This window comes from Tachysurus fulvidraco, chromosome 4 (genome assembly GCF_022655615.1).
Source record: "Tachysurus fulvidraco isolate hzauxx_2018 chromosome 4, HZAU_PFXX_2.0, whole genome shotgun sequence".
Lineage (NCBI taxonomy): Eukaryota > Metazoa > Chordata > Actinopteri > Siluriformes > Bagridae > Tachysurus > Tachysurus fulvidraco.
The window spans coordinates 26,798,774-26,826,273 of record NC_062521.1 but is presented as its reverse complement, the minus strand read 5'-3'; the positions used below and the strand labels follow the sequence as shown (position 1 = coordinate 26,826,273).

General features: G+C 38.1%; 1 protein-coding gene across 4 annotated transcripts in view; it reads right to left on the bottom strand.

The window, feature by feature from the left end:
* Positions 1-27,500, bottom strand: part of arhgap10 (Rho GTPase activating protein 10) — an 87,606-nt gene that overhangs the window by 10,602 nt on the left and 49,504 nt on the right. For 3 of the 4 annotated variants that reach the window (XM_047812552.1, XM_047812550.1, XM_047812551.1), the window contains 6 exons: positions 23,332-23,416; positions 20,015-20,073; positions 17,639-17,744; positions 12,151-12,310; positions 8,642-8,774; positions 4,218-4,380 (listed from right to left, as the gene is read on the bottom strand). In XM_047812552.1, coding sequence (XP_047668508.1) covers positions 4,218-4,380; positions 8,642-8,774; positions 12,151-12,310; positions 17,639-17,744; positions 20,015-20,073; positions 23,332-23,416 — 706 coding nt within the window. Of the gene's footprint in view, positions 1-3,830; positions 4,050-4,217; positions 4,381-8,641; positions 8,775-12,150; positions 12,311-17,638; positions 17,745-20,014; positions 20,074-23,331; positions 23,417-27,500 lie in introns of those variants that run through there. The other variant, XM_047812553.1, reaches the window with a different exon arrangement.

Here is a 27,500-nt window from a genome sequence, read left to right as displayed (position 1 = left end):
AAACTAGAGAAGCACATGAGGCACAATACAAGTTAAGACAAGACTAAATAGGACCAAATAAGGCAAATAAAGAAAGGACTGGAAAAATAAGACAGAAAAAGATAAGACATGGCAAGACAAATCAGACAAGATAAACAAAGATAAGGAAAGGTCAAGGGCAGGTAGGACAAGACTCCATATAATGGGACTAGATAAGAGAAGACAGCATAAGTTCATATAAAATAAAGTAAGACAAGACGAGATGAGACAAGACAAGACGAGACGAGACAAGTTGACAAAACAAGACAGAAATGAAGTTTAGATGATGGTTTGGAGTGTTGGAGAGAGACTTGATTTGCACATGCTCAGAGTGGCCCATGATTGGCTAGTGTCTGTGTGATTGACAGGAGAGACATTGTAGGCCCCTCCCACTCTAAGATCACAGCCAATTTTGCTCTGTAGGATCCCGGCTACAGATGGCTGTGGCATAATCGGGATTCGATCTTGCCGTCTCCTGGCGACAGGGTGAATGCTTATCTGTTTGACGTGATGATAAGGAGAATCTCTGACACAGTGTTGTTGTTGTTATGAATTAGATTTGTCTAGTTTTCCCACAGGGGTGTAAACATTTGCATGGTGCTGTATATAGAAATGCATAGTGATGCACAGGCGGCGTGTTACAGTGAGTCAGTGGACAGCAGCGGGGAGGTCGTTAGACGAGTAAATAAGCCCAATGTCCTCACTGCACGAGCCGTGTTTACAGTCAGAGGAGTGCGGCCACCTGTCTCTCTCTCTCTCTCTCTCTCTCTCTCTCTCTCTCTCTCTCTCTCTCACACACACACACACACACACACACACACACACACACACACAAAGCAGGATTTACCATGTTACAGTGCACCATTTCCTGCACTAGCTTAGAGAGAGAGAGGGGGGGAGAGAGAGAGAGAGAGAAAGAGAGAGAGGGGGAGAGAGAGAGAGAGAGAGAGAGAGAGAGAGAGAGAACTGCAGAAATGAGAGAGTGAGACAGAGCAAGATGGGGAACAGAAGGACAGAACGAGAGAAAAATGAAAGACAAACAGAGAGAGAGAGAGAGAGAATAGGAAAAGTATTGCAGAAGTGAAGGGGTGAAAAAGACAGAGCAAGATGGGGGGCAGAAAGATAGAGAAAGAGAGAAAAACGAGAAAGACACAAAGAAGTGGTGTTTGTGTGTGTGTGTGTGTGTGTGTGTGTGTGTGTGTGTGTGTGTGTGTGTGTTGGGGGGGTGCAGTGTTACATAAGCAAAGCCCCGTCTGTGATCATGACTCCAGGCCAAGAGACAAATGACGCACAGAGAAAGGGAGAAACTGAACAAGAGACACAGAAGAGTTGGGGAGTTAGAGGGAGAGAGAAAGACAGAAAGAGAGAGGAGGATAGGGGCTGGAAATAGGAAGACAGACGCCTGTATGCAGACTGGAATGTTGTTGTTTGGGGACAGAGGGACGGAGAGAGTGAGTCAGTGACAGACTGGAGCATGAGTGTGTGATCGCTGAAGAGTGAGAGAGTGAAGAAGTAAGTAAATGAACGAGTGGGCGAAGCTGAAGGACTGGCGTGTCATTGGGTGAGGCACTAATCACATTTTTCCACCACGCCACAGCATAGATACTGTATCCAGTCTGTATTAATAATAATAATAATAATAATAATAATAATAATAATAATAATAATAATAATAATAATAATAATAATAATACTGTGGCTTATAAAAAAAAATCATCCATGTCATCAGTGGGTTTAAAATATTTTCAAAATCCTCTCTGGACATGTGTCTGTTACGTCGCTGTCACTATGGTTACCACCCCGGAGAGACACGTGAGATTCTTCGCTTGCTATATCAAAGCTGTGCTAATCAGAATTCTGACCTTTCACACGTGAAGCTGAAGGACAGGTGAAGTGGGGACAGATTTACTGCTTCAAAGTGTCACAGACTTCAGGCTGTTTTCTGGCATGTAAATCACGACGGATGGAATTAAAATCTGTGATTTCTGAAACCGTCGTCAGCTCAAACCCACCGCATGGCACCGTCCGTGGTCTAAGCAGAAAGGATGAACTGCTGACAGCAGAAGATCTCCTGCTGTGTTTGGAGAAATTACGTACAATAATCCAGTGCTCAAGATTCTCAAAATCTCGGGACTACTGTCTTCAGCTGACCAATCAGAGTCCGGTATATAACTGTGTAATACTTGTGGTTTATCCGACCAATCAGAGGGAAGAGTGCAATCTATTTCCTTTATCTCTTTCTTTATAAGTGAGCATATTTATTTTAGGTCCAATCAGAGGTCAGTAAATTATAATGTAAGTATACATTATGATTATGACCATATTACTGATTATGAACATCAATTTAATACATCTGTCATACACCAATCATTTATTCATTCATTCGTTTTCTACCGCTTTATACAAACTACCTCGGGTCATGGGGAGCCTGTGCCTATCTCAGGTGTCATCGGGCATTAAGGCAGGATACACCCTGGACGGAGTGCCAACCCATCGCAGGGCACACACACACACTCATTCACTCACACACTACAGACAATTTTCCAGAGATACCAATCAACCTACCATGTATGTCTTTGGACCGGGGGAGGAAACCGGAGTACCCGGAGGAAACCCCCGAGGCACGGGGAGAACATGCAAACTCCACACACACAAGGCGGAGGCGGGAATCGAACCCCAACCCTGGAGGTGTGAGGCAAACGTGCTACCCACTAAGTCACCGTGCCCCCCTTCTGACCAATCAGAGCTCAGTATATTCGCAGTATATCATTACGTATTTTGACTAAACCTTCTTTTAAATCTGACCAATAAGAGACCAGTATATCCATCATGTGACTGATTTTGGCTACCATTCTATTTTTCTTGACCAATCCGAGGCCAGTACAGTATAATATGACCGCTTGACTATCTCAGACACCAGTATAATATCATGTGACTGCTATTGGCTACCCTCGTTTCTTTATCTGACCAATAATACGCTAAATATGGCATTGTTGCTGACTACAATTTAATTGCATCTGATCAATCAGAGAGCAGTATATTATCATGGAAAAGCATTTTGCTCCCTTTATTTTATTTATTTGTCCAGTCAGAAGCCAGTATATCATGCAACCTTTCCCGACCACCATGTTCTCTCTGACCAATCAGACACCGATAGATTATAATGTATTGGCTTCTGACTATTTCAGACACCAGTATATTATAATGTGCCTGCTTTTGATTTCAATACCTTTGTATCTGACCAATCAGAAGCCAGTATAGTAATGGTGAACCACATTTGATCTCCATCACTTGTTTACAATTTTGACTAATACGGTTTCTTTATCTGACCGATCGTAAGCCAACTTTTTTTTCCATGCGATTGTTCTTGACTAACATTTTAATGCATCTGACCAATCAGAGGGCAGAAACGGTATCAGGTAACTGCTGTTAATCCATTTTTTATTTGTCCATCTAAAGCCAGTATATTATAGAACCCATCCTGATCACCGAGGGAGTGGGCAGGGGTGGGGGGTGGGGGTATTGTGGGTGGGATTGGTGGACTGGGGGATTCGGGGTTTTAGAATAATACAAGAAAGGAGGATACTGAAAAGTGTGAAGGAAAAGCGTATACTTTCTACATCAGCATTCAGATCTGGCCAGCTGCCCCGAGCTCAGAGCCACTCCAAGACAGACAGAAAGACGAACAGAGAAGCTGAGAACTTGAGAAACTTAAAAAAAAATTCCTAGCAAACAAAAACAGCCGTACTGTGAATTACTCAGACCCTGAACTAACCGGACAAACTTCATTATTCATAAAGGGTGAGAAGGAGTGTGAGATGTGAGAGTGTGACATATCCCAAAAGTCACCAGTACCCTGTACAAACGGTGTTGATTACAGATGCACAAACACCTGAACATATTCAGACTAAACCTTATGCAGAGACGAGCCGCCCCGTTAGGACGGACCGATCGGATGAGTCGATAAATACAGAACGTTTTACCATCCGTTCTATTACCCAGCTGTTGATTTACCAATCGTTGATCTTGCCCTGATGTATGACGTACAAAAAAAAGGCACGTAACCATAGCGACAAATGGTCAAATATATGGCTGAATACAATCAACCGAATTTATTTCTTTAAAACATCATACAAAGTGACCGTTGGTGTCATTGAAATACAGATGTTTGAGAAACCATCAGGACTTCAGTCGCTTACCCAGAGTTCTGGGGGTTGGCCGCGGTGTTGCCATGGGGATTCTTGGTCTTCTCCGGAGGGGTTTCTGAGGTTGACCCCGTGGAGGAATGCGAGGATACGGACTCGTTACTGCTCAGAGAGGCTTCATCGGGGATCGGAGAGACGTTCTCAGAGGACGGAGACACTGCGCGGGAGATAGAGTGACAGGAAAAGGCTTTGGTTTAGTTATGAGGCAATTAAAGCTTAATTCAACTGCAAGGGGAGGCAAGGGTGTGTGTGTGTGTGTGTGTGATTAAAAGAGAGTACGGAACCAAGAGCTTTCTTTTTCCTTTCCTTGCTTTTTGCTTGCTTGCATGGCTGGGCTCGTTTGAGCTCAAAGAGTGCAGAAACATCTCTGAAGTATGACATAACCATCATCCAGCTGCACTTTGAGCTCAGCTGCAAAGCTCTAGCTGTGAGTGTGAGTGTGTGAGTGTGAGAGTGTGTGTGTGTGTGTGTGTGTGTGTGTGTGTGAGTGTGTGTGTGCGTGTGTGTGTGTGTGCTTTTCACATTTGAGATTTATCCCTGTTGGTTTCCCCAAAATCATTATTCATTTCTCAGTCCCGATTTCAGCTGATTTTTATTCTCGCACGTCTCAGCCACATCATACGTTATCACCTCTGATGCTTTTAGGAAAATCGAGATCGGCACATCGCTTCCTCCGGAGCGTGTGATTCCAGTCGCAGAGTATTTTCAAACTGCCGCTCGCAAAACAGCTCGTGATAATAAGAAGACAGAACTTTCCGTTTTGAAGAATTTTTGCATGTGGATAGTGTCCTAGATACATAAAATCTGATATATGGTCATGTGACTTCTCAGATCAGTCAGATAGGAGTCACATGATTTTTTTTTTTCCCCCACCAACTTTAGCACACAGGCTCATGTCAACAACACAGCTAGCCAAAAATGGAGGACAGTGACTGCAGTGACCGTATGTGAGGAACAGAACTGAACAATGCGGAAAGCAACTTAAAGAAACTTTACCATCGTAGAAAGGACATTATTTACATTAACATCATTTCCTGTCACCCGAATGAGGATGAGGTTCACTTCTGTGTTTGGTTCCCCTCAAGGTTTCTTCCTCATATCATCTCAGGAAGACTTTCCTCACCACCGTCACCTCAGACTTGATCATTAGAGATAAATACTGTATCAGAGATAAATAATAACTTACTTTTTAAACTTTAAACCGAATGAAACTTTGTAAACTGTTAAAAGTGCTCTAAAAATAAATTTCATTAAATTGTATCTGTGGCGTTTTGTGGGAACGTGAAGTTCGTATTAAAGCTAAACACGAGACGCTTGCGGTTATGTATGTAAAGCGCTTCCTGTTTGTTTATTTAAAAATGGCTAGACAGACAGATCTGATCTGAGCAAAATATCAAAAGACTCTTGTAAATGTGAATGCCCTGTAACCGTACTGAAACCTGGAGCTAATCCCACGGCTTGCAGGTGATACTCCGAGAAGTTTATCTGCTTTCATCTGAAAAGTCTCATTGCAACACTGGGGAAATTCCAGACTTGCTTTATTTTTCCTGCCCAAATTCAGGGTGGTCTGAACATTCAAGTCCCTTTCAGATAAAAATATCGTATCTTAACTTAGCTTACGTTCCTATTTTACAAACCAACATAAGTAACTTGCTCATTAGGGAAAATCGTTAGAGATGTAGTAACAATCTGAAACTTAAAATGTTTTATTCTGTTTTCATACTTCTTTAAAGCTGCTTTGAGACAATGTGTATTATTAAAAGCGCTATACAAATACATTGAAATGAACCGAACGAACTTACTAAATTATTTTTAGTATCTTTATTCTAGTCTCTTTTTTTCTTAATACAATTTTACTGTAAAAACAAAAAACAAAACCAAAACTGCAACTCCTTACTAATTTAATAAAATAATCTTATTAAAGTCATTTCCTTTACCTTACTAACTTTCTCTGCTAAGCTAATTTAAAAACTTATTTTATTACCTCAGCTTACTGTCCTACAATATAAACCTAATATATTACTGACAGAATTTTTAGATCTAAAATAATTGAAACCCAAACATTAATTGTCTAATGCTTTAAAAATTCATATAGTTTCTAAAAAGATTCTTTTTTTTTTTTTTTTTTTAACTTTAGCCCTAGTCCCTTTTGTAAACAATTACAGATGTGTAAAGATATTTGGATTTTGAGCTCTACTTCAAAAATTCGGTCCAAGGCTTGTGGAAATATTCAACGCTGTTTTTTCTGACATCTTCTTCTTTTCCTCCTATAGTTGTCCTCCATTTATATTTGCCACACAACACAACATGCAGCTTGTCCTGTACGAGATTAACCTGCAGGTGTTAAGCAGCGACTGTTTGTGAATCCACATTAGACAAACACAAACCGGTCATTATAAATAAGCTTGTGTAATTGCTATTTCTTCCCTCAACGATGCCTGCTAGCTGTATTCTAGACCTAAAACGATGGCTGAAACAAATCCAGAATCTAAAGAGAAGCCAACTAAATAATCAAAGGGATTATAAAATGTCAAAACCTGTTTTAGCCTGCAAGAAATTGAAGAGGCAGCCTGGAAAAAGCTTTGGAAAAACAAAAAGGACAGATGTTGCGGTTTTGATATTTAACTAATAAAAACCATAAGTATCTTCGTGCATCTTTCTCTTTTCTGTGGCTAGGATTGTAAGATTGTATTTCTACTGTACTGAATATGATTTTATTTTTTTTATATGATAATAAAGATTATTAAAAGGATTAGGTGTGGCTAAGAACCATTGGAGAACTCACACTTGGTCAGAGGTCGATGTGGTGAAAGACTAGGAAGTCATGGCTGTATATTTCACTGTAGTTGTAGACAGTAGCGGTGAGGACCAGGGCTTTCAGACACACTCTCTTGGAAGTTTCATGTCTCAGGATTTAAAGGGGATCTGCTGTGTGGATTTGGCTTACTTTCTGATGGAAGAACACTTTCAAAACTCTTGGCGGAAACTTGTGACAGAGACGGACAGCTTACGCACTCACCTGGACCTAATCTTCACAAAAATCACACCATCATTCTTCCTAGGCCAGAGTATTAGTTAAATAGTGTGGTTTAGTGCTATGTGTGGTTTACGGTGCTTTCATATGTTCACTGTTTGTCTCTAACGTTGCTACGTTTTCCACCTCAGTGTGGGTTTTTAAGCAGATAACGACACAGTAGGAAAACAAAACTACTAGCCCATAAGCTTCTGAACAACATAACTAACATACAAAAGTAACTAACTTACTACTTATCATTCTTCTCTGAACCTTACTAACTTACTCACTAGCTAACATACCGTACCTAAGTACATTATTAATATATATATCTTACACATTAAATTCAATTCATTTATTTCAACAATGGTAAAGTTTGAACCTAAAGTATGTTAGTAAGTTGCTAAGTTGCTAATACATAGTATTAATGAAAATGGGTGGATTGGATAAATAGCAAATTAATGACTTATCTTACTAAATTAATATTTTAACAATACTATTATTTTACCTTTATCCCTTAGTCAGTTAATTAATTTGCTAACTTACCATAATAACTTATCATAGTGTCTTTACTTACTAATCTGGCCTACAAACCGATCTTACCAAGTTAAAGGACTTATTTTATTTACAACACCTTGCTAACTTTTCTTAATGACATGCTTTACAAACTATTCTTATTAACGTAACTTACTTATTTACCCTACCAGGCTTAATTTAGAAAGTTAACTTAATTTCACTTAACTTACTGAAATGCCTCACCAGACTTTTTTTTCTATAATAAAAACCACTAACATACTTACTTTATTAACTTTACCATACTTTATCATCTTAGTTGACTATTTTTTTTTACTGTAGAAACTTAATTCACCTGACTAACTTACCCTAACAATTTACTGTGCTAACTTACCTTTTTAACTAACCCTAGTATGTTAACTTGCTGACTTAATTAACCCACTTACAAACTTCTATTTGTAACTTACTAAACTAAACTTCCTTCCAAACTTATCCTACTAATTAAGCTTATTGGCATATCTTAACATACTAAGATAACATGTAACCCCCACCCCACTAAATCATCCTAGTAACCTTCCTTACTAAATACATTCACCTTCAAATCCAATCTTACCAACTTACCATCCTAGCATAACTTACTAACACCATGCTAACTAAACAAGTTACTTAATGAGTTTTTCCAAGATGAAATTTTCCAAGTACCAATTAGTTGTAACCAACTGGTCGCTAGTTCTTGTGCAAGTTTTTAGCACCAGCTATGCACCAGACATAAACTTTGCATCTCCAAGCCTCTGGGTTAAAGAGCACCACAATCGAATGTCAAGCAATGATGAATTATTTGTGTAGCTCACTCATTCCTGCTTTCCATGGATGAGTGTTCAGCCTGTCCTACCTGTGTGGATGTCCAGGGGGTTGTACACAGCCAGCGGGCGGCTCTGGCGTGCCTGCTTCTTAGACTGACGCGCTGGAGCGGTGAGCAGAGAGAGAGACGAAGACGGACAATCGCTCGGAGCATCTCCAAATATCTTAAACAAGAAAAAGAAGCAAAAACGGGTTAGACCTTGTGAGGGTGAAGGAAAAGTCTAAGCAAACTTTCTCAGAACAGTGTATGTGTGTGTGTGTGTGTGTGTGTACTCTCAAATGAACGTGTCTTGTCCAAATAGAAGTAGTTCAGGCCTTATATATGTAGATATAGTTAATACAGTATTTACTTTCATAGTTAATAAAATATTCACTACCTTTAAATTTTTCCACATTTGGTAGTGTTACAACCTGTCACTGAAATAAATTAGAACAATCCTTAAAAACAAATCTACGCCAAATAGTCAACAGAATGCTTTTAGAATTCTAATTACGTCATATTCTTTCTTTTTCCCCCCAATAACACTTTTACATTTTAACATTTATTCTGCTTCACAGGAAGTTTGAGACGTTTTTTTAATGACCGAATCCTGATTCGTTCTTTTCCATAACTTTTGTCCTGGATTTGTTTTGTTTGTTTGTACCATATTTAAAACCCATGTTCTTAAACATATTCTGGATTCTGGTCACAGATGTATTTATAGTGAAGTCATGTGACATGTTGAACTGCTGAAGACCAGAATCAGACTGAAACCGCAGACTGGCTGTTACAAGTCTAAGGAATGTCCGAATCGAGGAGATCTTCGGAAGTAGAATTAAAAAGACTTAAATTAGCCCGAAGTCTGGAAGCTTCCGTCGGAACTGAGCGAGAAATCACAGCAGTGATGGAAGGGATGGAGAAAGGGATTGCAATCTGATACCAGAGAACTTCAGACAACAGCATGCCTCCTTTCAGAGCTCCTTTCTCATCGCCCTCTACATCCCCTGAACCATTTTCCCAGGCTGCCTCCCTTCTGTCCTTCTTTCCTTCCTTCCTTCCTTATCACCCTCTATCCATGCTCCTTTCTCTCCCATGCAGGAGATGTCAGTTAGAGACTTCTCTTTCTGCGCTCTTTCTCTCACAGCTCCTCCAATCCCCAGACACACTCTTCACTCCTCTCTCTGCTTCACTACAGATGGACATGAATGCAAAATACTGTCTGCTCAGAGCATCTGGGGCCATCAGCAGTCTGGCAAGATGTAGCCTGAGAGAGCATTGCATATCTGCTCGCATGTGTAGTCGCTGCCTCAACACCACACTCGCTCCAACTTTAAAAAAAAAAAAAAAATCTGAAGCACAAACTCCACAGTAATCATCTATAGGTGATGTGCTGTGTACTTTATTGGAGATTCTGCTGCTCCCGAGTGTTGATTGATGAACGACTAAAAATACCCCGTACAGCCGAGGTGAAATTTAAATATTCAGCTCGCTCTAAACTTATATAAATTGTACTTTTTGGAATGAATAATTGATTTGAGGGCTGCTCGAATTTCCGCGTGAAATTTACCACTGCACCACTTTTCCTGAAAATCTGAGTAAGTATTGGACAGTTAGTTCAGGGTTGTTATGTCATAAAAAAAGATCAGCCAATCAGGTTCAAGTGTGTAAAGCTCAGGGAGGAATTTGCATATTATTATTATTATTTTAATTACCTATTCTGTCTGTCTGTTATAAAAACAAAAGTACCTAAATATCTCGTAAAAGGTACTAAACAATGTTTGTCCCTTCAAGGTATCACCTCGGTAAGTTTGGTATTTATCTTCCACGTAATTCAGTACCTTATTAAGTACTTTCCCTGGACCACCGTCCAAGAGGATTTAGTACGTTAAAGAAAAAGCCAGATTATTGAGTAAAATATACATTATAATATGACATTCCTACGAAGCTGTGAGACGCTCCTGATGGTCCTGTAATTATAGGACATTTGGGTCGAATTTTGTGGGCATTTAACACACACGTGATACGTAAAACAATTCTTAAATATTTAATAATATTTAAAAGCCAGAGGCCAGTCAGGTGGGGGGGGGGGGGGTTAGAGAGAGAGCGAGAGAAAGAGAAGGGGGAGAGAGAGAGAGAGGCGAGAGCACGAGACTGGTTTAGGAATAGAGAGATCGCGCATCGATAGACCATCTTTTTACCTCTCTTTTTTATTTCTTCCTTCTCTCTCTCTCTCTCTCTCTCTTTTCCTCTCTCCCCCCCCTCCCCCTCTCTTTTCTCTCTCTTTCTCTTTCTCTCTTCTTCTCTTCTCCTTTTTTTCTCCTCTCTCCCTTTTTTTCTCCCTCTCTCTCTCTCTCGCTCTCTTTTTCTTACTAGACGCTATCCACCATCCCATCTTCTTTTAGCTTTCTCATCTTTGTCCGTTCTTCCTCTCTCTCTCTTCTCTCTCTCTCTACCACCTCTCGATCTCTCTCTCTCTCTCTCGCTATCTATCCACCCTATCTCTCTCTGTTTTATCTCGCTCTCTCTCTCTCCACCGCTCTTTCTCCTTCTTTCTTTCTTCGCTCTTGCTCTCCCTCTCATTTCTTCTCTCTCTCCCTCTCTCTTCCTTTCTTCCTCATCTCTCATCTCTCTCTCTCTCTCTCTCTCTTTCTTTCTTTCTTTCTCTCCTCTCTACCCATCTCGACGCCATAGAGTGCGGTTAGTGAGGGGGCAAAACTATAACTATACACTATAAATGTAATTAAATTTAGCTCTGATGGTTTTTTGGTTTATTTTCTATGTTGAACAAGTTTCTTGATTAATAGAATGACATTTTATTAAACATTTATCATATTGCACTTTTATTTCAGATATTTTGTTAGTATGAAAAAGGATCCCATTTTAAATGTCAAAAATAATGGAAACATTTCTCAAAAAATAAAATAATAAATACATACATTTAAATCTGTATGCCCTTTAAAGGAAGGAGGATGCTACGTCACGGTGAACCTTTACATTAAACCATCGCTGATGTCTGAGCTTGTCTGGGAATGAGAAGCCTGCCTGAATCAAATACATGTCAATCAGATACATAGGAATCCCTCAAGCCCTCAATGAAGAACTCTCCATTTCTATAAAGTCAGACAAATCAATGCCAAATTAATCTCAAGCCCATGCTGTGAATTAACAACAATGTTAAGGATTGTCCAAGTTACAGAAGTTTAAATCGACGTTTTTCCTCGAAACGCAGCCGAAACCCAGATGTGTGTTTGCAGCCGTGTGTTTAAACACCGCATGAACATACAGAGCTCCACCTAGTGTTCATGAGCCCACGATCCAAGCATCACACAACGAAATGGAACGATCCTCTGTGCTGACTTTTTGTCTCACAGCCACATTCCAAAAAGCTGCTATTTCCTTCTCATTTTCGAGTGCAGCGGTATTTTATCGTCTCTAATCCGTGAACTTAATTCTGACACCCTTTTACCTGTGATCAGCCAGTGATAATGAGATACCGAATAATTCTAATCGCTCAAACGTCACTCCTGATTCCGGCTGTGTCGAGGAGGGGAAAGTGTCACCTTGTCGTGCTGCTCTATGAAAATCTCCACCACGATGTTTTGGAACTTGAGGTCCATGATGGCCGCCACGGTCTCCTCCTGAGGCCGCATGAGGGTAGGACCGAACACCACGCCCAGGTTCGCTACCGTCATCAGGTTCTGCTTGCTGTGGTCTGCCACACTGAGAGAGAGAGAGATCGTGAGATACATCATCTTCATCATCACGAATAACATTAATCTTCCACTTCATGAGATGAGATTTATTAAGAGAACATAATCTCAATCAGACGTTTAATTGAACTAAACTGTTAAACAGGTTTATGTTTCGGAATCTACACTGCTTTCATTTCATTCAAAACATGCAATCAATCTCACTTTGCAAATATTTCCTCACAACGGTTCAAGGTGCCTTTTTACGTCACATATACTATATATTACTCACATATGATGTAATGGAATGAAATGATGTGCCTGAGTTACTGATCCTACGGCACAACAGTGGACATACATATAATACAAGGGGAATGTGGCAGCCTAGTGTTTAAGGTACCGGACCTCAAGCTGGACCAAAAGTTTCTCATTTTCTCAGTTGTAAAAAATTAGATACATGTAAAATGGGTATGCTAAATGCCCTGAATGTTAACGTAAAGCAAAAAAAAAATAATCTGACTGGAATAAAACATCGTAGACGTATTTTAAAATAACGAAATGTAACGAAGATAAAATAGAATATAGTAAAAATGTATACAGACATATTTGACATAGTATGAAAAGATGAGCACTTTATCATTTTAATTAAATACCTAATTAGGGATTAGTTCCGCCCTCAGATTAAGCAGAATAGACAACTGGATTGGACGCTTTGTCAGCACTTTAACTTTTAACTGTAATTCACTCAGCAGGAAGCAAGGTTAGTTCCAGTCTGTGTGTATTTCTAGAAATGAGTTCTTCAAGTGTCTTTCAAACGGTTAAAGAAGTTTCGCAAGCCTAATAAAAGGAAACTAAACTCTAATTGAAACTGTTTGTGCTTTCCGACAGAGAAAAATCTCAGGGTTATACGTAGAACTATAGAACAGCTGACGTTTGAACAGAGGGACATGCTGCAATGCTCAAAGATTTCATTTTTAATTATTATTATTACTTCCTCGTTAAAGTGGATACCATTTTAATTCTCACATTTTTGTTGCTAATCCATGTTAAATATAGTATGTTAATATTTGACATTATTTATTAAATTATTTCCAGACAAGACTAGTTTAGTTATTGCACGGTTCATTCGTACTTACTTTTCTTAAATGTATAATTAATACAGTAAACACTACCAGAAACAATAAAGGTGTAAAACTCAGAGGAACCCAGAGCCGAACCTGACCTCCTTGGGGTCCTAAGAAAAATTCTGCTAATGGGCCCTCCTACCTGACCCGTGAGCCATGTTAACCATTTGCCACATTCACACTTGCACTGGCAGCATAGCATAGCTAATTTATCTAGACAGATAGAGACTAGAGACAGAATCACGCCAACTTAACTTTACTGTTATTTGCTCTTGCTGACATCAAACTTTTAAGAGAACACAAGTTTACCTGATTTCTCGCATTTCACTCTCATTTTGTTTCTTTTTTCTCTTTTCATGGCCAAATGGATAGCTCCGCTACTGTCATCTACACAGTAAACATTAACATGCACTGTAAAATGAGGCGGGGCCTTGCGTAATTTGCGGGGCCCTACGCAATTTTCGTGGTGAGCGTATAGGTAAGGTTGCTTCAATACAGAATTCATATATATATTATCATATATATATACAGGTATATCATAACTTAAAACATGTATTCATAAAAATATTAAGATTGATACCAATGGACATTATAATAAGATATCTGCTATTGAAATCAGTGTGAACAGATGCACTCTCACTATCACAACTTAAGTGGTCATATTGAATACACAGCTATGACAATAATAAATATAAGCCAACAAAGTGTGACTGAGAACACCAAAAATAAGCTTTTGGAGGAACTTGTGTGATGTGAACCATATTTTATTAACTTATTATTAAATTAACAGATCAAACTTAGTAATTATAACTTGCAAACTTGCAAAAGATCTTCCAGAGCTGGACGCGGGGGGATATCTAAAGATGTCATCGTTTCATATGGATTTTCTGTCACTCTGACTCTGTCAAAAGAGCCGGCGAGGTGGCGTCCCACCCTCCTCTGACTCTGATTGGCCGTGATTCACGGCCTGTAAGCCTAAAACAAACCAATCAAACCAACGATGGCAACGAGTATTAACCAATCAGGGGCAGAATAGGACGAGTCACCACACAATGCGGGTGGGGTGATTTTCATGGGATGGTGTATAATGTGGACCTATGTAAAATACGGGACAAATCACGTATTTCACGGGACAGGTGGCAACCCTACGTATAGGGCCGATCGGCTCTGATGGAACCGCTGAGCTACAAAAAGATGAATAAATAAATCACACCTGGTGAAAGAGAGGCTTTGGGGCCTAACAAATAGATTTCTATTTTTTATTTCCCATTATAGAGTTCGTTTTCTAAGTTCAAATCAGTTCATTGTTTTCATTCACTGTTGCCTGTATTGCAGAAGCGAGCAAAAAAACGTCCTTCAGGATCAACATATTTGACTTTATCTTTTCTAATCAAATTGTCGCATCCGATGTTATTGTAATGTAATCTCGTCTCCTCTCATATTCTCGTTGCATTTTATTTCATCGTCTCGTTTTAGCACTTCACTTGATCTTCCCATCTCAACATCATCTCATCTCATTTTCTTATCTCATTTTGTATCTCTTCTCATCTTGTATCTCATTTTCTCATCTCATTTTGTATCACCTTATATCATTTTTTACCTCATTATCTCTCATTTTGTCTTATCTCCTCTCATGTTGTACTCCCATCTTAACTCATCTATTTTGCATCTCATCTTAACTCATTTTGTCTCATCTCATCTCATCTCACCCCAGCTCCCTTTCTTTTCTTATATCTTTTTATCTCATCTCATCTTCTCATTTGATCTAATCCTCCCAGCTCCTCATCTCTCACCTTATTTCCTTCTCTTATCTCATTTCACCAATTGTCTCATCTAAGCTCATCTCATCATCACAATGCCTCTCATTTTATTTACATTTACAGCATTTGGCAGACCCTATTATTCAGAGCGACTTATAGTTTATCTCATTTTTGTATATAACTAAGCAATTGAGGTTTAAAGGCCTTTCTCAGGGGCCCAGCAGTTGCAGCTTGGTGGACCTGGGATTCAAACTCACATAGTTCTACACCTTAACCACTAGGCTACCACGTCCCATTTTATCTCATTTATGATGTTCCTCTCTTGCAATCCTCTCGTCTTATCTCATGGTATTTCATATCATCTATTCATATGATCCTCACCACTTATCTCATATCGTCTCATCTTGACTTATAAAGATTCTGTGGGGCTCCCTGATGCGTATTTAGTATTAAAACCAGGCTAAGATTTTCAGCTCTGGGGCATTTCTCTCTCTCTTTAAGTGCTATGTCAACTTAAGAAGAGAAAAATCTTTTAAGTTCTAGCGCTGCTTTTGTTCTTTTGTCTTGTTCTGATGGATTGGGAATGTGATAGCTATTGAACTTCATGGTCTTTGTAGAGCTGAATGTAAAAATAAATAAATAAATAAATAAATAAATAAATAAACAAACAAACTGTTCCTACACTTTATAGCACTCAGGCTTTAAAACAAAATCTCTAAGTGCACAATTAACAGATTCGGTGTTAGTCTCTCATAGTGAAGAACTGTTGCATCCTGGATCTCTGCGGTATATTTAGGCTCAAGCTCCTATGGGTTTAAGACTTTCTACCTTCTTATACGTTATTTATGCTGTCGCCTTACTCGTTGTGCCGCGAACGTAAAGGCGGTGTGTTAAACGAGCTTGATGTGTTAAATGGGTGACAAGTTATAAAGTCTTTCTATTTATAAAGCCTTGATGCTCAGATGTCTGATACACATTTCGGGATTGAGTTTTTAATAGTATAAATAAACAAATAAATAAATAAGTAAACAAATAATTAAGTAAGTAAGTAAGTTCAAGAGATAACTTTTTAATAGTATAAACAAACAAACAAACAAACAGACAGACAGACAGACAGACAGACAGACAGACAGACAGACAGACAGACAGACAGATAGATAGATAGATAGATAGATAGATAGATAGATAGATAGATAGATAGATAGATAGATAGATAGATAGATAGATAAATCACTGACACTGAGAATTAATCATTGTTCAAATCGAATTTCATACAGAACGGCAGAAATCTCGGCTCTTTCTCTCCGGTTCTCTAACCGTCTTGCTTCAGAGCCAGCGCTTCTTCTTCTGTGACTAAGGGGAAGAATTTAAGAGCGGATCAACCGAATTTTATTTCCAGTTGCGTATCTGCTGGCTCCGAGTCCTGCTTTTTATATATATATATATATATATATATATATATATATATATATATATATATATATATATATATATACACACACACATATATATATATATATATATATATATATATATATATATATATATATATATATATATATATATATATATATATATATATATATAAAGATGGAGGCTGCACAGTTACCAGGAGCAATAGAGATTATGTACTTATCATCAATTTCCTGCTATTTACACTATATTAAAATGTAGGACACTAAAAAGGTGGGAAATCGTTTGAACAGCTTGCTAACATTTGGAAATGTCTTGTTTCATCAGTCAGTCAGAAGCATTTACGTAACAGCCAGACTATTTTCCAAATGCGTAGGTGGGGCAATCCTGTGAAAAATATGCAGCTATTAATCTAGAGCACTGCTTATTTATTATGGTTTTATCTCCCAATATATAAATTTGTGATGTGTTTGTTCATGTGTGTGTGTATTTGTGTGGTCATACTTTGCTCTTCTATGAGCTTCCTGCGTGTGTGTGTGTGTGCCGTTGCCTTGGCGACTGAGGTAATGCTGGTGAAAGCCAGAGATCCCTGTGCTATAGAGTGAGTGAGTGAGTGAGTGAGTGTGTGTGTGTGTGTGTGTGTGTGTGTGTAGAAAAAAACCCAGAAAGTAATGAAGACTGAGTATGAAAGAAAAGGCCTTAGGGTTAATGACTGCATGGTGACGAGGGATGGCCTTTTTACTCTGAGTGTGAAACACACACACACACACACACACACACACACACATACACACATACACACATACATGCACACACACACACATACATGCACACACACATACATACATGCACACACACATACATACATGCACACACACATACATACATGCACACACACATACATACATACACACACACACACACACACACACACACACACACACACACACACACACACACACACACACATGCACTAGAAGAAAGACAGGCAGTGAAGGGAGACCTGGAGGGAAAGTAAATAACTGGTACAGTAGATACAGCGACGGAGAGAGAAACACTCACTTTGCAAGATGTTTGGTGACTAAACTCAACACCTCTCGGTTCCTCTCCGGCAGCCTGTGTACCAAACAGTGAATAGCCTGAACGCGGGACTCCGGACTCGCGCACTCTGTTCACAAAACGGAAGGTGATGTATTTAATTCTGCATCCTGTATCACGCGCATCATCAATTCTTTCCCCCTGTAATTAGTGTGTTACTTGTCATCACACACAACTTAGTGTCAAGTCCATAAATTTCATAAGAATAAATCTTACATAATAAAGTGATTCACGTGGCAGTTATATGTGGCTTATTTTCATATACAAGCATAACATAAAATGTTGTGGGTTATTTTCATATACAAGCATAACATAAAATGTGCCATGAATTTGGATTAATTAATGAACAACACCATGCTTTTTTTTCCCTCCATTTTTTACTTTTGCAATTAATGTTGTTACTCCTAGTCAGAAACAAACAAAGAAATAAACAAACAAATCGATCCTTACACTTATGCTATAGCAACTGTCCCTGGTTTTCATGTGAAGGAGCAAATATGTGCACCTTGCCATCAGCAAGTTAACCAGTCATATAATATATTAAGTTGTTGTTTTCTATTTATTTTCTTTTTATTTTTTAGAGTTCATGCGTTCATGACCTCTAGACTGGACTATTGTAATGCATTACTAGGTGGTTGTCCTGCATCTTTAATAAATAGGTTACAGTTAGTCCAAAATGCAGCTGCCAGAGTTCTCACTAGGACAAGAAAGTATGACCATATAACCCCAATTTTATCATCTCTACACTGGCTACCTGTTAGGTATAGAATTGACTACAAACTGCTGCTACTTACGTACAAGGCTCTTAATGGTTTAGCTCCCATGTATCTAACTAGTCTTCTAACACGTTACAATCCTTCACACTCTCTGAGATCACAAAACTCAGGGCTTCTGGTAGTTCCCAGAATATCTAAGTCTACTAAAGGTGGTAGAGCATTTTCTTATTTAGCTCCCAAACTCTGGAATAGTCTTCCTGATAGTGTTCGGGGCGCAGACACACTTTCCCAGTTTAAATGTAGATTAAAAACTCATCTCTTCAGTCAGGCGTACACATAATACATCCCATAATATCATGCACCAGTACATCAGACCAGCGCATTTTTATGAACGGCAGATATGTTAATCCCTTTCCACTGCTTTTCTCTTTGTACCCATCCCGAGGCATCCAGACACTGTACCAGCTCCCATCGTCCTCTGTGGGACGAAGCCTTTGGACATCCACTGAGCCGAGGCCGACTCTAAGAATCCTGAGACATCTCCAGTTAGACTCTGTGGTACTCAGGAGATCAGAAGTCCTTGAACCTCACACCAATACAACATTTAACTGACTGTATATTACAATCACACCCCCAGTGTCACCCATATGAGGATGGGTTCCCCCTTGAGTCCGGTTCCTCTCAAGGTTTCTTCCTTTACCAATTTAAGGGAGTTTTTCCTTGCCACTGCTGCCTGAGTCATCTCAGACTTGCTCATAGGGGAATAAATACATACACACTGTGAACTATATACAACTAATAATAATCTAGAATTTTTATTCTGTTAATTCTTATTTCTTTTATTATTCGTTATTTCCTTTATCATTAATTATGTTTACCTTCTGCTCTGTGTTTATGTTCTGTAAAGCTGCTTTGAGACAATGTCTATTGTAAAAAGCGCTATACAAATAAACTTGAATTGAATTGAATTGAATTTTAGAATATTTTTTTAAAAGAACAAATAGAGAAGAAAACGCTTACTTACAATACTTTTATTTCTAGCACTTTTTTAAACTTAGATTCTAAGATACCAAGCAAAGTGTAGCATAGTAAACTCCATTAAAAAAATCAACTTAATAAAAATTTAAATAATGTGATTAAATTAAACAGTAAATTAGAAAATATGGTGGATAAAAGGCTTAAAAACAAAGATATTTTTTTAAAATCATAAATTCCAGATGTCTATTACTGATTATCATCAAATACTGACTATTTATTTCATTATTTATTTATTTTTAAATATTTATGTTTGAATATATTGTATATCAGGGTTAAAATCTCCTAGACTAAACCACCAGGATAATAAAAGTTCACAATGTTCTCTCTGCATGACTGAGAATCAATAATTTAGAAAACATAAATTAAAAATAAATAAATAAATAGAATTGAATGTTAAAAACAAATCAAATTTCTAGTTTTTTTTTTTTTTAGTATTTTATCTTCTAACAGAAAAACATTAAAGACAAACATTTTGATAAGATTTGATATGAGCATTTCACTTTTAAACCCTTTCAACCACAGGTCAACTCTGATTTTATGGGTAACAAAAAAGGCCAAACCATAACGAGTAAGTAAAGACACTTACTTGCAAGGACGATGAACTCCTTATACAGGGCGTACGTCATTAACGGCTCGGGAAGTCTTCTAGAAAGGGAAAGAAAGTGTGAGTGCGATGAACAATATGAGAAGGGTTTTGTATTAAGATGTATTATGTATTCAATTTAAGACACTGATTCAATTCTCGGGATATTCTAAATATAATTTCAGTGATGAAAACCTCTGACTGAACAGACCCCAATCATTAAAGTGTATGAGCTGAGGGCTTGAGTGAATAAACGATGGACTGAAACATCATGAGCTCCACAGCAGAAACAAACCTCCGAAGTCGACTAACATGGTGTAGGTGTTGTCTGAAAGCTACTGAGGAGTTCTTTGTAAACAGTTATAATGTGGTTGTCTAACCGTATCATGTATAATGTGCGTTTGCTTTTGCACTCCGAAGATTGTTGTAAAATATTTTTTGTTATTTCTTTTATTATTCCTATGTTTACCTTCTTCTCTATGTTTATGTTCTGTAAAGCTACTTTGAGACAATGACTATTGTAAAAAGTGCTATACAAGCGCTTTCGTTGTATAATTAGCGTTACAAGAAAATTCTATAAATATTTAAACATTGCACGGCAGGAAATCGTAGCAGGGTATGTGGTATGTGGCGACTCGCCTTGCTGCCTTGTGAGATGCCTCGCCTCAGTCTCCCTAGCGATGGACCGAGTCAGTTGTCTCAGTGTGAGAGCGTGCATTTTTTCCCCTGTGTTTATTGCGCCTTTATCATCGCCATCCTTATCTACCGATGGCTAAGTTAACGCAGCCATCAACGACCTAACGTCGTACAAGTATGCAGACGTCGAGGAGTGTTTTGTTGAATACGATACGATACGATGCTTGAACGTGTGTATGATACGTAGATTTGGCGATTTCATTTTACAAAATTTCACCAACATTGTTACATTTTTTATAGCAGATAGGATTATTTACCGAACAACGTTTCTATTAGATTCCGTTAGAGAAATGTACTGTAATCTGTTACAGTTTTTAACAGATTACATTATACTACCCCATACTGATCACCATTTTTTAAGACTCCTGGGAAGGCTAACAAGGTTCCGATAGTTACGATAGGGTCATCGAAACGCTTGTCCTTCGTAACTCTGAAACTAGCTGTAATTGCATATCTAACAGGATGCACATGCCCTTGCAGCACAGTGTATAACTGTTGTATTGCACAATGTCTCGTATTACAACGTAAAATGTCAGCATTATAAATGCAGAATACAGCGCCGCTATGTTCTTCCATGAAGCAGGAGGGAACAGAATGAAAACATACATCACCCAGCAGGAAACATTTCATGAGGAACAGCTGAAGGGAAAGAGTTTTGTATCTCATGACCCAAGGACCTCAGTATCAAAGCACTTCCTGTGTGAAGTCACATGTAGAAGTAGCCAGTGATGACTGAGCCTGGTCGTGTGATTCTGGTCCAGATCTCTCTACGACAAGCTGACTAAACTAAACCGAGTACACGAAAACAAGGTTTCTGATGTTTCTATAGTCACATACCATAGACTTAACTGGAACTTCTCAGAGACATGATTAATGATTGAGACTTATGGTTGAATTATTGTTTAAATTGAACATAAAAAATAATCATTACCAAAAAAAAAAAAAAAAAAAAAAAATAGGTTTTCTACCACTGACTGAAAACTGTAGGTGTTTATGCCTTTTATAGCTAAATAATAGAGGTCTGTCACCCAAAATATATTACAAACTCAGTCGTTGTGGTAGTAAACGTGTCATTATGAAGTAAAAATTTCATTACACTATAAAAGTCATTATGAAGTAAACATGTCATTATGTTATAAAAAGTCATTGTGAAGTAAGCATGTCATTATATTATAAATGTGTCAAAGTAAACATGTCATTATATTATAAAAAGTCATTGTGAAGTAAGCTTGTCATTATATTATAAATGTGTCAAAGTAAACATGTCATTATATTATAAATGTGTCAAAGTAAGCATGTCATTATATTATAAAAAGTCATTGTGAAGTAAGCTTGTCATTATATTATAAATGTGTCAAAGTAAACATGTCATTATATTATAAATGTGTCATTGTGAAGTAAACATGTCATTATATTATAAATATGTCATAAAGTAAACATGTCATTATATTATAAATGTGTCATAAAGTAAACATGTCATATTATAAATTTGTCATTGTGAAGTAAGCATGTCATTATATTACAAATGTGTCATAAAGTAAACATGTCATTATATTATAAATGTGTCAAAGTAAACATGTCATTATATTATAAATGTGTCATAAAGTAAACATGTCATTATATTATAAATGTGTCACTGTGAAGTAAGCATGTCATTATATTGTAAATGTGTCAAAGTAAACATGTCATTATATTATAAGTGTGTCATTGTGAAGTAAACATGTCATTATATTATAAATGTGTCAAAGTAAACATGTCATTATATTATAAATGTGTCATTGTGAAGTAAACATGTCATTATATTATAAATGTGTCAAAGTAAACATGTCATTATATTATAAATGTGTCATTGTGAAGTAAGCATGTCATTATATTACAAATGTGTCATAAAGTAAACATGTCATTATATTATAAATGTGTCAAAGTAAACATGTCATTATATTATAAATGTGTCATAAAGTAAACATGTCATTATATTATAAATGTGTCACTGTGAAGTAAGCATGTCATTATATTGTAAATGTGTCAAAGTAAACATGTCATTATATTATAAGTGTGTCATTGTGAAGTAAACGTCATTATATTATAAATGTGTCAAAGTAAACATGTCATTATATTATAAATGTGTCATTGTGAAGTAAACATGTCATTATATTATAAATGTGTCAAAGTAAACATGTCATTATATTTCAAATGTGTCATTGTGAAGTAGGCATGTCATTATATTATAAATGTGTCATTGTGAAGTAAACATGTTTTACTATGAATTATGAAAATGTATTACGACATAAATGTGCCAATATGACGTGAATGTGTCATTATGATGTAATCATCTCCTTATAAAACAAATGTTTCATCATGAAGTACAGTAAATGTGACATGGAATAAAAGCCTCAATCAAAACGGTCATTATAAAATAATTATAAAATAAACGTCATCAAGACGCAAGTGTTTCATTATTATGAAATAAATGTAGCTTAAAAAAAAAAAAAAAGGTCACTGTAGTATTTAACATCACTGCCATTCGCACAATGTGTTCACATTTACAGAAATGTAATCTATATGAAAAACACTCCAGCAAACATCTAAAGACAGTAACGTGGTGAGTCGTGCCAGTCTCCTACCTCAGGAACTGTTTCAGAGCGCTAGTGATGGTCTTGACATCCCAGTCTTCACACGTGGTCAAGTCCAATTCAGTATTCTTTTCTTCTGTATTAAAATAAAACAAAGAGAACCATGAATGCCACATGAAATAACAGTGACAATACTAACAGTAATTAGACTGCGCTCATGCTGTCAATCACCTTCAGAAATCTCTGAAAAGTCTACGTAAAAAAAGGATAATTAAATATGTATTTTTCAGATTTTTATTTCTCCCACTATTTATTTATTAACTTATTTATTTATTTGTTTGTTTGTTTGTTAGTTTTCATTTTGTTGTGATGCGAAGATTTTTGACCATTTCCTTTCAGAAGCTTGAGGTCTGGTGAAGTTATGAAATTCACTCCTCCATTCACCTCAAACATGTTGAGAAAACAATAAAAAAAAAAAAAAAAAAAGGTAAAAAGTACCAACACCCAAACCAGGTTCAGCAGCAACTGAAAGACGTAAACGGAGAACAAGGTACTGTAGGTGTAAGTGTTAATGTGAAAAAGAACTAAAAAAATTAAAACATCAGAAAGTGTGATAAAGAGAGAGAGAGAGAGAGAGAGAGAGAGAGAGAGAGAGAGAGAGAGAGAGAGAGAGAGAGAGAGAGACGGAAACGGTAAAGACAGCGATGAACAAAAACGCAGATATAATCAGCTGGAAAACTCACAGCTGCATGCTTTCTCTGCAGAGCAACATGAACACTAATGCCCCTTTTCCACCGAGGCAGTTTGAGTGCTGGTTCGGAGCCAGAGCCTAATTTAGAACCAGTTCTTTCTTTTTCGACAGCCAAAGTACCGGCTCTGAACCAGGAAAAGTGGTTTTTAAGTAGCACCAAAACGTTGCTGGTCTAGACTTAGGAACCGCTTGTGTCAGGGACTGGGGGTGGGGCTGGGGGCGGGACTGGGCTACCGTTAGTGCATTTGATAATGTACCTTAAGTATACTAATGTTTAATACACTTTTACTTTACCTCAATACGATTAATTATCAGCACACATGATAGTACACGGAGCTGCACGTACACGTTAGATTCGACGCGTTTGGATGCCAATGTAGGTTCACAAAGCCATGAGCATTAACAGTATAGCAACATCCGCCATTGTTGATGATGTGTTTGTGTTTGCAGCTGCTGTGCTAACGCTGCTGTGTAACGTGACACGTATACAGTGACGTCAGACTCGGCTCTGTGATGGGATGATCCGACGGAAAGACAAACCGGTTCTTAGAAGGTTTGCCAGTGGAAGCAACTTTGAACCAGCACCAGTAGGTCTGAACCAGCACCCGGTTCTTTTTGGTGGAAAAGGGGCATACAGTAAGTGCTTGCTTCAGGTCTTAAAATGATTCTTGAAAAAAAAAATAATAATAAAAAAAATAATAATAAAATAAATATTCCCCTTCCTCAGATATGAAGTGCTACATAGTGTAATGAAGCTTTTATTCTCGTTAGATAAAAGTCTGAATATTAACTTCAGACACGTTTCTATATCATAGAGGTGAAGCGCACAGACGAATAAACTACTTCACTTCAGTAATTAAAAAGAAAGTGCAGGAAAGAAAACTCTTCAGGTGTAAACGTGTGAAAATGCACTTTCTGGGGTGAAACAGACGTGTCATATCGTTTCTAACTTCCGAGCAAGTTCGGTTAAGTGTCTTTGCTTTCTCGGTACAACAGAAAGTGTCTAACACGCGCAAATGAAATGTCGGGAGTGTTTTGCTCCTTATGTCAGGATAAAGAGTTAAATAATAATAATAAAAAAAAGAAAAAAGTCCTGAGGCTCTACAACAGATGAACAGAGCATGGGATGAACTACGCTGAATGGAATAGTGAAATACTGTGAGATTGAGGTTGATGGTCATGAATAGTGTCAGTCGTGTTAAACTGACATCTTTATCTCTGCACTAGGAATCAGAGATGTTACTTTGGATCCAAAAAAAAATTGAAATCCCAGTAGTATTGAAAAGATCCTGGTTGATTACTGGGCACGGAGCTGACCCAAGCTAAGTCTCAACGCCTGAGCATAGAAAAAAGGGGAGGGGATAATAAGCCGCAGCGCCCAAAAGTGTCAGTCCGCTGTCTCTATGGAACCGGGCAGGAACCAAGCGTGTCTCGCCTGGAGTTATTAGTCTGCCACTTATCAGCCAATCAAAAAAAGAGGCTACCCAATAGCCAATCAGAAAATAGCACTACTGTATCTGGGTAAGATTTTAGGCAACGACTAATGAAAAAAAAAATATTCATTAGAGAGAGTATTTTCGATGGTCGGTTTGAACAAAACCTCAACACGAATCAGTTTGTCTCTGGACGGGACACTGTCCTCACCGTCAATCAAGTTTTTTTTTTTACATTTTTTTTTATTTAATTATTTTTTTTTTGGGGGGGGGGGGTGTTGGGGGGTTTGGAGATGTCACGCTTGCCTGTCTTGAGAGCCCTGTAAATGTTATGATCGGTGAGCGTAGACGTGTCTTTAAACACCGTGGATGTGACTGTGAGACCGCATTTATTACATGTTAATAATTAAAAAAAATATACTAAGCTGGGTCAGCATTTTTTTTTTTAATTTGGGTTGATTTACTACAGTACTGTTTTATACTGAATGAGCTGTTTCACATAAGGGACCATTCCATGAAGTCCACAAGGTGGAAGAACAACTGGATTTGCACAAAAGTGCACAACCAATTAAACAAAAATGTTTGTAATATTTTGTTTAGTTTGATGTTCATGAGTCCCTTGTTTATCCCGAGCTCTTAAAACTTCTGTATATCTGACACCTGTTCAAGTATCTATTGATATATGATGATGTTGAGATTCATCGCTTAATGCTGAGGGACCCGGTCAAAAGGTGCAAACGTTCACTGATGCTCAAGGAGGCAACAAGACTGTATGTGTGAGTGTGTGTGTGTGTGTGTGTGTTTGTTTAGTGTGTCATTATTATGTGGAAAGATCTTTTTTTTCATATAATACTGTCCTTCATAAGCTACATAAGATATATACAAGTTTCCCACATAAAGTATTCACAATATACGCCGATCATCCTATTCAAAAGTTTGCACCCCCCTAGAACTTATTGGTTAACGCATGGTGTGAAGGTTTGTACATTTATGTATACTGTAAGTCGTGATCGAGTCTCTCAGTTGTCCACAGTGTGAAAAGATGGATCTCATACATACAGAAGATGCTGAAAAAGGAGGACTTTTAGGATTTTCCTGAAAAACACTGGGCAGTTTAGGATGAGTGGTCAGAATGGATAAGAGACTTGTGAACATTAAACTCATCCGAATCGAAAAACAGCCGTTGATCGTCCTGATCTGATGGACGGGTCTAAGTTTTTATATGGAATTAAAAGACAGGGTTGACACCGAATCGCATGCCAGAATCAATCGCAGAATAGTAAAATAGCCGGTGGTGTGGTTAGGATGGTGATGATGGCTGTTAAACTCAAGGGTGGGTGGGTTCAGGTCGCAGCAGGAACCTGCGAAGCGTGCCGATTCAAGCCAACGATTAGAATTCAGAGCACAGGGGCACTGGCTGGGGCAACGTCTGCAGGAGAAAGCGAAGAGGCAAGCAAGAAAGAGAATGAAGGAAAGAGAGGGAGAGAGTAAGGTTAAAGGGGTGTTGAAGGAAAAAAAAAAGCTGAAAAGTTTGAAAGGAATGTGGAGACTACAAAGACAGGGATGTGCAGAGCAAGAGGGATGTGCAGAGCAAGAGGGATGGCTCTGAGCTGAAAAGAGAAAGTGACTGCAGGATAGCGGGGAAATAAGAAAACGAATGGAAACCAGCAGAGAGCAGGTGGAAATCTGATTGCTAGCCTGCAGCAACAGAGCCAAGTGTCACCGACAAGGACAGGACAGTGGGACAGAGGCACAGAGACAAAGAAGGAGAAAGACACGGCCCAGACGAGCGAGTCGTCTGAATGCCAATGAGACGGAGATTACATTTTGGCTTCAGGCCCAAAACTTTTCCAAGTCAGAGTTCTTAAGCAGAGTCTGGGGTGAAACGTACAGGAGTAAACACTCTTATGCTGTGAAGTCGCCAGGAGGCGGTTCCTGCTTCCGGTTGCTATGGTAATAACGTTTCTCATTGGGTGGCACAAATAGAGTTCTGTTCAACATCAAATCGTTTTTTTCTTGCAGATAAAATAAAACAT